Source organism: Amblyomma mixtum, chromosome 8 (genome assembly GCF_055824585.1).
Source record: "Amblyomma mixtum isolate Tamu chromosome 8, ASM5582458v1, whole genome shotgun sequence".
In the NCBI taxonomy this organism is placed as follows: domain Eukaryota; kingdom Metazoa; phylum Arthropoda; class Arachnida; order Ixodida; family Ixodidae; genus Amblyomma; species Amblyomma mixtum.
The window spans coordinates 28481936-28494439 of NC_143019.1; the positions used below are offsets into that span (position 1 = coordinate 28481936).

At 48.5% G+C, this 12504-nt stretch overlaps 1 protein-coding gene across 3 annotated transcripts in view; it reads right to left on the bottom strand.

The window, feature by feature from the left end:
• The window catches only part of LOC149331832 (uncharacterized), a 105379-nt gene that overhangs the window by 2737 nt on the left and 90138 nt on the right, over positions 1-12504 (bottom strand). For 2 of the 3 annotated variants that reach the window (XM_089556885.1, XM_089556886.1), the window contains exon 3: positions 237-460. In XM_089556885.1, the coding sequence (XP_089413011.1) occupies positions 237-460 (224 nt within the window). Of the gene's footprint in view, positions 1-236; positions 461-1127; positions 1392-1504; positions 6532-12504 lie in introns of those variants that run through there. The other variant, XM_089556887.1, reaches the window with a different exon arrangement.

A 12504-nucleotide genomic window follows, 5' to 3' on the forward strand; every position in this document is an offset into this window, starting at 1 on the left:
ATGGTTTTTCCCTAGTCCCCTCTGCAGCTTGGTGTATGAATAACAGCGCGAACGAATATAAGATGCATGAATATCAAATCAATGTTTTAAGGATAACCGATTCTGTTTCGCGGTACACTTTTAGGTCGGTTAAAGCTACTAGATTTAAGGCACAACCAGCAAGTGCTCTGGCCATTCAGGGTGTTGCCAAAGCTGCACTGGAACTACAAACTGCAACAGCCGACAGTGCTCCTCACCCTGTTCTTCGCCGTCTCAAATGAAGATGTCAGGCAGTAGGCCTCGACCACCGAGGCGTCGTCGAGGGTCCTGTTGTGCAGCGAGCAACTCAGCGTCGTGTCGTTCGAGTATCGGCACTGGCCAGATGTCAGGTGGCGGCACCCTGCGTCCGGCTGAACAAAATGATTCCGCTCCGCTGGTGCTTGTGACGTATTCAGAGAATGCTTGGTTTTCTTTTGCTCATCTTGGCAACATAAGCAGAACAACCCACGGTGAACAGACTTCTCAAGAGTTCACTTCTTACTTTTGGCGCTGTATGCCCCCCCCCCCCCCCCCACACACACACACACACTCTTCCAATGACAGGGTCTCGTTGAGAGTAATCACTGCTTGAACGATGTTTCAAGATTTGCCATACTTTGTAATTTGCAAGAAGACGCTTATTTGCCCTAAGCAGCTCGGTTTCCTTTCCTTGTAATTTATATATATGCTAATTCTGTAATGCCGTATTTCATGTTGCTAGGAGGGGGCGGTGAGCACGGTGCATGAGAAAGTTTATAATGAAATTAAACAAAACGAAACTAAGTGAGAGAGAGCACGTGGGCAAACAAATTCAAGAACGTATAAGCACATTAATGATTATGTGGGCGTTGCAAGAAACAGGGAAATTCCTTATTACAAGAAAGCCTAACAGTGTTTTCTGGAAATGGCCTATCTCGCAAAGTCTGAAGAAAAAGAGGTCTTCAGAGCTCCTTACAGCTGGGCAGAAGTTCGCCAACATTATTGTAATCAAATCCCCATAATACCAAACACTGCTCCGAGTCACATCCTTTTTTTTCCTAATAGACCACAGTGCTTCCCAGCCTAGAATGGGGACAAATACGGACGAGAGTGGTTTGAGGATGACTTACGTTCGCACAGATGGTCGCCAAACTCGGAAGCGAGGCGCAGATGCCCGCTTCGAACATGGCAGCCCCAGCCGTCAAGAAGGCGTCAGTGAACACCATGCCGACCAGGATCCTGAGTGGCACCAGGTAGGCCACCGAACCCATGAGTGCGACGTATAGGAGACCATACGTAACAATCGGCGCCATTGGTGCAAGCAGCGTTGGACGGACGGCTGACTTAGATGGTTGGTGCGCTGCTTCAAAGGGGCTGGCAGTCGGTGCGAGCGGCTGGCGTTCAGAAAAAGAGTGAACCACTTCTCAGCGCATAAACAACCAGTTCGTCAAAACTAAGATACAGGACGAAAGAGTAGGTTTCTGCACGTACGAGTGCCTCAACTTACCGATGGCGCAGCTTCTCGGAGCGTCGTCGATACAGTGGTGTGCACGAAGAACGTTGGATTTCTTCTTCATTTGCCTCTTCTTCGATTATACCACGAGTAGGGCCCCCTATTCAGTGCCGTTAATCCCACTATTAAGGCGAAAGCCTTCAATGGCTCATACTGTCGTCCGTTAACAAAGCGTGTTGCACGCGTTTAAACCTCGGGAACAAAAAAGATAGAAGAAAACCAATGGCTGCTTCAGATAGAGGAGGAAAAAATGAACCTAGAAGAAAAGGTTTCATGACTGTAGGTTAATTAGTTAAATTATAGGCGAAAAAGTCGAAACTGCGTCGAAATAGCGCGGACGTCGATATAGCCACGGGAACGGTGGGACGTCACATCCACCGGAAGTCGTCACGGCATAGTGACAATTGTCAAAGAATGGTCGAAAAACCTCAGATTTGTGTCAAATTACATAGAGAAATGTGTATATAAGCGTAATTAACACTAAAGATCCCCGAAAGATGTACAATTTAGGTACCGATACAACCACGGGAACGGTGTAACGTCACATCCACCCGAAGTCGTCACGGCATAGTGTCCTCGGCTTTCGCCTCTCAACACTTAAGTTGCCCAAGTGTCCACGCAATTTTTCTGCTAAGCACCTTGGAATTCGGCCCTTTCAGCGATATTCTGTGTCAGCAGCAATGATGGCTTTCATTTTCTCTCGCGGACATCAAGTGAAACCAGAGAACGACGCAAATGTGCTCGCGAAAGCCAGAACAAGTTACGAAACCTACATGAAGAAAGGCTTAAAGCAGCCCCTACATTTCCACAGTGAGAATTTAGAAAGAGCGCACATTTTATAGAGGCTGGTTAACAGCATCGGTGGCGCTCATTTTTTCACACAAAAATGGCGCCGAAGAACCTCGGTCGACCCTAACTGTTTCGCTCATAAGCCATCTCTGAGTAGCATTTAAAGGTTGGCCACCGTTTTACCTGGCCGCCTTAAGCTCACTTCTCAGTGTGCGAGAGATTATCATAGATGGGGCTAAGTAATAAATAATGACCTTTGACCACCTTGTGTCCTAGCGTGTATACCTTCGTTTCTGTGTCTCTGTGGCAATCACGCTATTTTGTAACTGCAAGAAAAAACCAGGCATCGCCACATAATACTGAAGAATTTAAACGAAAATTCAATCATTGTTACTTTCTTTATTTTCACATTAAAAGCTTCGGCGTTACTTCCTTTATTTTCACATTAAAAGCTTCGGCGGCAAAGGAAAGATCTTTTTTGAGACAGTTGTCCACTGCGATCATCGTGTCCTTACGAACTGTTGCGTCGCGTCTCCGCATTAAAGCCGGAATCTTTTATTAGTTCAGGCAGTGCCAATTGTGTAGTTAGGAACAAGCGAACACCGACCGAAGCAGTTTCTTCAGAAACGACGATGTATCTCTTATTGATCACTGCCGTTTAACCTCAGCTGGAGATATCCGCAAAGCGTTCGACGCACACTCAATGAGCAGTCAACATTGCTTGATGCGGACGACCACTTGCACGCCTTAGATTCTTATTTGAAGTGGCGCCTTGGGCTGTGCCATGAAAGTGGGCTTCTTCGATTAACCGCGCTAGGGCAGCCCGCTGGCGGCCCGCAAGTTCGTCTCTGACAGGAAAACGCATCATGGTCACGTGGCCTGGCGGCCACCGGAACCAGTGCCGGCAATCACGGCGGCAAGCAAGTCGCGGATCACGGAGGGCAGAGGCTCTCTCTAGCTTCGCGTTCTGCGTCTCATTGCTACGCACGCGTACGGTAGAAATAGGCTGCTTGGTATCGAAAACAACGACTTGCAGTTATTGAGGGCTGCGTGCCGCAGACTGCAGAACATGCAGCTGATCAAGCTCGCACTCGTATACATCGGCAACGACAACGCGAGCGTGTGCCCTTCGGTGCACTGTGTAAGCTTCAAGAAATCCTCAAAATCATGCGAAGAGCAATCGCAATCTAACGTGTTTCAGTCGACACCACATAGGACGGAAAAACTTCCCGTGCGTTGTTTATCAAACGATAAGCCGTACTATCGGATTATTGCGTGTTTGCTTACTACGCAGTAAGTATGACCGCCGACGATCGACCCTGGTGGACTCTGCTGTGGTCGTTACGATTTCTACGCTCGTAACCTGCTTCCTGTAAGCTGTAAGCAGAAAGGAATCGGGATACGTTCGTTCAACTGTAGTCTGTCGGCCGCCGGCTTTTGCTGCGGGCAAGGAACGCATAATCTCGGCAAAAGCGCATATCAGCTTGTTGAACGTCCACCTAGAACAAGCGGGTGCACTGTATAAATTTAGCTGCGTATAGTTTCTGTAATAATACAGCTTTATAGCAGAGAACTGGCACTGTAATGAAAGGCGCTACAATAAAGCCCTGCGTGTCGGCGCCTCACGTTCCGCGTGTGTTTGCATCACGATCAGCGCTCTATAGAGCTCATTTTTATCTATTTTTTTTAATGAGTCATACGCGAGGAGGTGCATGCCTGCGGTACTTCTCAGATATTTTGAGTATATGTGGCAGAATTGGCCCGAGCATGAAGATGTACAACAGTTGGCGACGACAGAATCAGCACTTGGTCGGCGCGACAATTCTGTGTGGCCACATATATGCCCGCAGAGATGTCTCGAGCAATGTGCTCGTGAGGGCTTTTAATAAAGGACATGTTTCAGTCAAGCGTTTTTCAAAGCATATCCACTTTTGCACTGCGCCAAACGCAATGAAGACCATACGCTCCCGTATCGCGCTCAACCAACACTTCGTAAAACACGTTCAGCACATGCATATATGCGCGCGTCTGAACGCGTACTCGGAACTGGAATCCGGCTGCTCTCGTGAAAGGCCTCGAACACCATCGCAATATCTGCCGGGCGCACGAAATTAACAGCCGAAATATTTTGTGAATCAGAAGTATGCGATCGTAATATGAAGCGAGCAATTGGGCTTGCGAGGTGGTGAAACGATCGAAATATGATCGCGCATACGCACGCAAAACATATCAATAAACAGCGAGAACTACCGCAAAAGGTGCCATTGCAGGCGACACAGTCGATATGCACCGTGGCCTAGTCGAAACAAGCGCCTGCATCGCGCAAAACATCGCATGAAGAACCGCGGTCCTTCTAGTCCTTATAAAAATGGCCGCGCGAGCTTCCCGCTACCATACACCTTTCTGTCGTCTGCTAGCTGCCCGAGCGCTGCCAGCACAAAATCGTCCTGGCGAGTCTGGCCGCCGGCTGGCAGCCCGAAACCGCCCAGCCAGAGAAAAACGAACGCGTTTCGGGCAGCCACCGGAAGTGGGCGGAGCAACACGAGAAAACCGAGCGCGCTCGGGCAGCCCGCAAGCAACCCGCGGGCTGCCAGAGGCGGATAATCGAAGAAGCCCAGTGATTACAGCGAACGCGAGAACACTATACGCACCACTGGCTGGCGAGGAGGTCTCGCGCACAGCGCGGCTTTCAGTTGGCCTTGACCGGGCCTCTTCAGCCAGACCAGATGCAGCGCGGCCTCGTTGTAGCGTCGAACACTTCCGGTGTATTAAGGCAAAAGCCTTTAATACTCTTACTGTCGTCTGTCCGTTATCAAAATGTGTCAGACGCGTTTAACTGGGTAACTAAAAAGATAGAAGAAAACCAATGGTTGCTTCAGATAGAGGAGGAAAAAATGAAACTAGAAGCCAAGTTTGATGACTGTAGAGTAATTGTAAATGTCGAAACTGCGTAGAGATAGCCTGGACGTCGATGTAGTCCCGGGAACGGCGTGACGTCACATCCAACCGAAGTCGTCAAGCCATAGTAAAAACTGTCACACAGTGGTTGCAAAAACGTCGGATTTGTTTCAGATTAGATGGAAAAATCTGTAGTTAAGCATAATTAACACTTAAGATCACTGAAAGATGTATAATTTGGGTATCGACGTAGCGCAGAGAACGATGTGACGTCACATCCACCGGAAGTAGTCACGGCATAGAGTCCTCAGCTTTCATCTCTCAAAACTTTAGTTGCCAAAGTGTCCTTATAATTTTTCTTTAGACCCCAAAGGGCTCCTAACACCTCGCCACGTCAGGCTGCATTTCACCTGCAGAGACGGCGATTTGGGGACTTTCCAGCCAGCTTTAACAGGAGAAGAAAAATGACTTCGGCACAGAATATTCAAAAATGTGAATACGAAGGCCATCTGCAGGTTTGTTTCTATCCGCAGAAGAACCACTGAGTCTTTGGAGCAATGATATGAACCGGCACCAATTGCCTCATAAAAATGCATCGCAGTAAGCACTCTCCCGATTTCGACAATGGCTACTGCAAAAACAACCTTGCTGTCGGCACTCCTCAGAAGAACGTCACAAGTCAGCACCACCAGCTCCTGATGAGGAATAAAATACTGGAAGACTTTCACAGAAATAACTGAGCCAATGCAGGACTTGAACACCATTCATCGTATTCCCTCTTTTATCGGTGTCCTTTTCAGAAGCCAATTATGGGCTTGATCACAGAGAATATTGTTATCTGTTGTGTCCGCGGGAAGCAAAAGGTGTGCTTAACAATTTACCCCTTGCTCTCCACACTCTCGCTTTCCTCCTGGCAAACCAAAGGTGGACTTGATCACCGGTCATCATATTCCCTCTTTTCTCGATGCCCTACTCGGAAGCCAACGATGGGCTCGATCAACGAGAATATTTTATCTGTTGTTTCCACGAAACAAAAGGCGGGCTTGATAACTGATGATCCTACCGCTCGCACTCCACCCTCTCTCTCGCTGTTCTCCTTAGAAGCCAAAGGTCCACTTAATCACTGGTCATCACATTCCCCCTTTTCTCGGTGTCCTTCTCGGAAGCCAAAGGTGCACTTGATCACCGGTCATCATATTCCCTCTTTTCTCGATGCCCTTCTCGGAAGCAAACGATGGGCTTGATCTACGAGAATATTTTATCTGTTGTTTAACAGAGAAGCAAAAGGCGGGCTTGATAATTGATGATCATATCGCTCGCCCTCCACCCTCTCTCGCTGTTCTCCTTGGAAGCCAAAGGCGCACTTAATCACTGGTCATCACATTCCCCCCTTTCTCGGTGTCCTCGGAAGCCAAAGGTGGACTTGATCACCGGTCATCATATTCCCTCTTTTCTCGATGCCCTTCTCGGAAGCCAACGATGGGCTTGATCAACGAGAATATTTTATCTGTTGTTTCCCCGAGAAGCAAAAGGCGGGCTTGATAATTGATGATCGTACCGCTCGCCCTCCACCCTCTCTCTCGCTGTTCTCCATGGAAGCCAAAGGTGCACTTAATCGCTGGTCATCACATTCCCCCTTTTCTCGGTGTCCTTCTCGGAAGCCAACGATGCGCTTGATCAACGAGAATATTTTATCTGTTGTGTCCCCGAGAAGCAAAAGGCGAGCTTGATAGTTGATGATCGTACCGCTCGCCCTCTACTCTATCTCTCGCTGTTCTCCTTGGAAGCCAAAGGTGCACTCAATCACTGGTCATCACATTCCCCCTTTTCTCGGTGTCCTTCTCGGAAGCCAACGATGGGCTTGATCAACGAGAATATTTTATCTATTGTTTCCCCGACAAGCACAAGGCGGGCTTGATAATTGATGATCGTACCGCTCGCCCTACACCCTCTCTCTCTCGCTGTTCTCCATGGAAGCCAAAGGTGCACTTAATCGCTGGTCATCACATTCCCCCTTTTCTCGGTGTCCTTCTCGGAAGCCAAACGTGGACTTGATCACCGGTCATCATATTGCCTCTTTTCTCGATGCCCTTCTCGGAAGCCAACGATGGGCTTGATTAACGAGAATATTTGATCTGTTGTTTCCCCGAGAAGCAAAAGGCTGGCTTGATAATTGATGATCGTACCGCTCGCCCTACACCCTCTCTCTCGCTGTTCTCCTTGGAAGCCAAAGGTGCACCTAATAACTGGTCATCACATTCCCCCTTTTCTCGGTGTCCTTCTCGGAAGCCAAAGGTGGACTTGATCACCGGTCATCATATTCCCTCTTTTCTCGATGCCCTTCTTGGAAGCCAACGATGGGCTTGATCAACGAGAATATTTTATCTGTTGTTTCCCCGACAAGCACAAGGCGGGCTTGATAATTGATGATCGTACCGCTCGCCCTCCACTCTATCTCTCGCTGTTCTCCTTGGAAGCCAAAGGTGCACTCAATCACTGGTCATCACATTCCCCCTTTTCTCGGTGTCCTTCTCGGAAGCCAAAGGTGGACTTGATCACCGGTCATCATATTCCCTCTTTTCTCGATGCCCTTCTCGGAAGCCAAAGATGGGCTTGATCAACGAGAATATTTTATCTGTTGTTTCCCCGAGAAGCAAAAGGCGGGCTTGATAATTGATGATCGTACCGCTCGCCCTACACCCTCTCTCACGCTGTTCTCCTTGGAAGCCAAAGGTGCACTTAATCACTGGTCATCACATTCCCCCTTTTCTCGGTGTCCTTCTCGGAAGCCAAAGGTGGACTTGATCACCGGTCATCATATTCCCTCTTTTCTCGATGCCCTTCTTGGAAGCCAACGATGGGCTTGATCAACGAGAATATTTTATCTGTTGTTTCCCCGATAAGCACAAGGCGGGCTTGATAATTGATGATCGTACCGCTCGCCCTACACCTTATCTCTCTCGCTGTTCTTGGAAGCCAAAGGTGCACTTAATCACTGGTCATCACATTCCCCCTTTTCTCGGTGTCCTTCTCGGAAGCCAAAGGTGGACTTGATCACCGGTCATCATATTCCCTTCTTTCTCGATGCCCTTCTCGGAAGCCAACGATGGGCTTGATCAACGAGAATATTTTATCTGTTGTTTCCCCGAGAAGCAAAAGGCGGGCTTGATAATTGATGATCATATCCCTCGCCCTCCACCCTCTCTCTCGCTGTTCTCCTTGGAAGCCAAAGGTGCACTTAATCACTGATCATCACATGCCCCCTTTTCTCGGTGTCCTTCTCGGAAGCCAAAGGTGGACTTGATCACCGGTCATCATATTCCCTCTTTTCTCGATGCCCTTCTCGGAAGCCAACGATGGGCTTGATTAACGAGAATATTTGATCTGTTGTTTCCCCGAGAAGCAAAAGGCTGGCTTGATAATTGATGATCGTACCGCTCGCCCTACACCCTCTCTCTCGCTGTTCTCCTTGGAAGCCAAAGGTGCACTTAATCACTGATCATCACATGCCCCCTTTTCTCGGTGTCCTTCTCGGAAGCCAAAGGTGGACTTGATCACCGGTCATCATATTCCCTCTTTTCTCGATGCCCTTCTCGGAAGCCAACGATGGGCTCGATTAACGAGAATATTTGATCTGTTGTTTCCCCGAGAAGCAAAAGGCTGGCTTGATAATTGATGATCGTACCGCTCGCCCTACACCCTCTCTCTCGCTGTTCTCCTTGGAAGCCAAAGGTGCACTTAATCACTGGTCATCACATTTCCCCTTTTCTCGGTGTCCTTCTCGGAAGCCAAAGGTGGACTTGATCACCGGTCATCATATTCCCTCTTTTCTCGATGCCCTTCTCGGAAGCCAACGATGGGCTTGATCAACGAGAATATTTTATCTTTTGTTTCCCCGAGATGCAAAAGGCGGGCTTGATAATATGATCGTACCGCTTACCCTCCACCCTCTCTCTCGCTGTTCTCCTTGGAAGCCAAAGGTGCACTTAATCACTGGTCATCACATTCCCCCTTTTCTCGGTGTCCTTCTCGGAAGCCAAAGATGGACTTGATCACCGGTCATCATATTCCCTCTTTTCTCGATGCCCTTCTCGGAATCCAACGATAGGCTTGATCAACGAGAATATTTTACATGTTGTTTCCCCGAGATGCAAAAGGCGGGCTTGATAATATGATCGTACCGCTCGCCCTCCACCCTCTCTCTCACTGTTCTCCTTGGAAGCCAAAGGTGCACTTAGTCAATGGTCATCACATTCCCCCTTTTCTCGGTGTCCTTCTCGGAAGCCAAAGACGGACTTGATCACCGGTCATCATATTCCCTCTTTTCTCGATGCCCTTCTGGGAAGCCAATGGGCTTGATCAACGAGAATATTTTATCTGTTGTTTCTCCGAGAAGCAAAAGGCGGGCTTGATAATTGATGATCGTACCGCTCGCCCTCCACCCTCTCTCTCGCTGTTCTCCTTGGAAGCCAAAGGTGCACTTAATCACTGGTCATCACATTCCCCCTTTTCGGTGTTGTTCTCGGAAGCCAAAGGTGGACTTGATCACCGGTCATCATATTCCCTTTTTTCTCGATGCCCTTCTCGGAAGCCAACGATGGGCTTGATCAACGAGAATATTTTATCTGTTGTTTCTCCGAGAAGCAAAATGTGCGCTTGATAATTCATGATCGCACCGCTCGCCCTCCACCCCTCTCTTCCTGTTCTCTTTAGAAGCCGAAGGTGCACTTAAATACCGGTCATCATATTCCCCCTTTTCTCGGTATCCTTCTCAGAAGCCAATGGTGGGCTTGATCACCGATTATTTTTTTTTGTTCTTCTCTCCGGGAAGCAAAAGGTGGGCTTGAGCATTGATCACCTTACTCTTTGCTATCACCCTTGGCCTTACGTCATCCTGGGAAGAAAAAGGTGGACTTAATCACCGGCCTTCGTATTCCCTCTTTTCTTGGAAGCCAAAGATGGGCTTGATCACCGAGAATATGTTTATCCTTTTATTTCCCGAGAAGCAAAAGGCGGGCTTGATATTTGACGATCGTACCGCTTGCCCTCCACCCTCTCTCTCGCTGTTCTCCTGTAAAGCCAAAGGTAGGCTCAACCACCGGTCATCATATTCCCTCTTTTCTCTGTGTCCTTCTCGGTAGCCAATGGTGGGCCTGATCACCAATTATTTTTGTTCTTTGTCTCGCTGGGAAGCAAAAGGTGGGCGTGATAATTGATCATCCTACCGCTCGCCCCCCCCCCCTCATTCTCGCCGTCCTCCTGGAAAGCCAAAGGTGGACTTAATCGCCGGTCACTGTATTCCTTCTTTGCTCTGCATTCTCTTCGAGAGCCAAGGATGGCCTTGATCATGCAGAATATTCTTACCCTTTGTGTCCGCGGGACAAAACGTGGGCATGATAACTGGTCATCCTACTGCTCGCCCTCCTGCCTTGCTCTCGCTGTCCTCCTGGGAACCCAAGGTGGACTTAACCCATAAGGCAATGAAGGATTTTGTAGGCTCTGAATTAAGGTTATGTTTTAGGGGTTAACTGCTGCATTTAAAGTTTCTTTATGTGCACTGTTCACCCCAGGACAACGAGGGAAATACAAGCCATGAATGCCAACCTCAAGAGCTTCGACGCGACAACGAAAGTGGAGAGGCAGTGCGATTACTAGTCGCCCTTACAGCGCCAGCGCTGGAACATGATGTAAGTAATATAGGAGACAAGACAGCGCTTCCGCATGCCCACGGTGCCATATAACGCCCTTCCACTACCGCTTCGTCTTGCTTCATAACATCCGTGTAATAACGGGTCATCATATTCCCTCTTTTCTCCGTGTCCTTCTCGCAAGCCAATGGTGGGCTTGATCATCTAATATTTTTTTGTTCTTTGTCCCTCTGGGAAGCAAAAGGCGGGCTTGATGACTGATCATCTTAACCCTTGCTATCCTCCCTCAGAGGTTGGAGCCATGCCAAGCACATACCGTGGTTAGGGCTCTTTGAACAGTGTGCAATTTCGACTGGCAGATCTTCAGGGAAGCCAAAGGTGGACTTGACCACAGGTCATTGTATTCCGTCTTTTCTCGGTGTCCTCTCGGAAGCAAATGATCGCCTTGATCATGGAGAATATTTTTATCCTTTGTGTCACCCGGACAAAAGGTGGGCTTGATAATTGATCATCCTACCGCTCGCCCTCCTCCCTTACTCTCGCTGTCCTCCTGGAAACCCAAAGTTGGACTTAACCCATAAGGCAATGAAGTATTTTGTAGGCTCTGAATTAAGGTTATGTTTTAGGGGTTAACTGCTGCATTTAAAGCTTCTTTCTGCTTATGTACACAGTTCACCCCAGGACAACGAGGGAAATAACAGCCATGAATGACAACTTCAAGAGCTTGGACGGGACAACAAGTGGTGAGGCAGTGCGATTACTAGTCACCCTTACAGCGCGAGCGCTGGAACATGTAGTAAGCAATGTAGGAGACAAGACTGCGCTTACGCATGCCCACGGTGCCACACAACGCCGTTCCACTACCGCTTCGTCTTGCTTCATAACCTCCGTGTAATAACGGGTCATCATATTCTCTCTTTTCTCCGTGTCCTTCTCGCAAGCCAATGGTGGGCTTGATCATCTATTTTTTGTTCTTTGTCCCTCTGGGAAGCAAAAGGCGGGCTTGATGACTGATCATCTTTACCCTTGCTATCCTCCCTCAGACGTTGGAGCCATGCCAAGCACATACCGTGGCTAGGGCTCTTTGAACAGTGTGCAATTTCGACTGGCAGATCTCCATGGAAGCCAAAGGTGGACTTAACCACAGGTCATTGTATTCCTTCTTTTCTCGGTGTCCTCTCGGAAGCAAATGATCGCTTTGATCATGAGAATATTTTATCCTTTGTGTCACCCGGACAAAAGGTGGGCTTGATAATTGATCATCCTACCGCTCGCCCTCCTCCCTTACTCTCGCTGTCCTCCTGGAAACCCAAAGTTGGACTTAACCCATAAGGCAATGAAGGATTTTGTAGGTTCTGAATTAAGGTTATGTTTTAGGGGTTAACTGCTGCATTTAAAGCTTCTTTAGGTGCACAGTTCACCCCAGGACAACGAGGGAAATACAAGCCATGAATGCCAACTTCAAGAGCTTGGACGGGACAACGAAAGTGGAGAGGCAGTGCGATTACTAGTCGCCCTTACAGCGCCAGCGCTGGAACACGCAGTAAGCAATGTAGGAGACAAGACTGCGCTTCCGCATGCCCACGGTGCCACACAACGCCCTTCCACTACCGCTTTGTCTTGCTTCATAACCTCCGTGTAATAACGGGTCATCATATT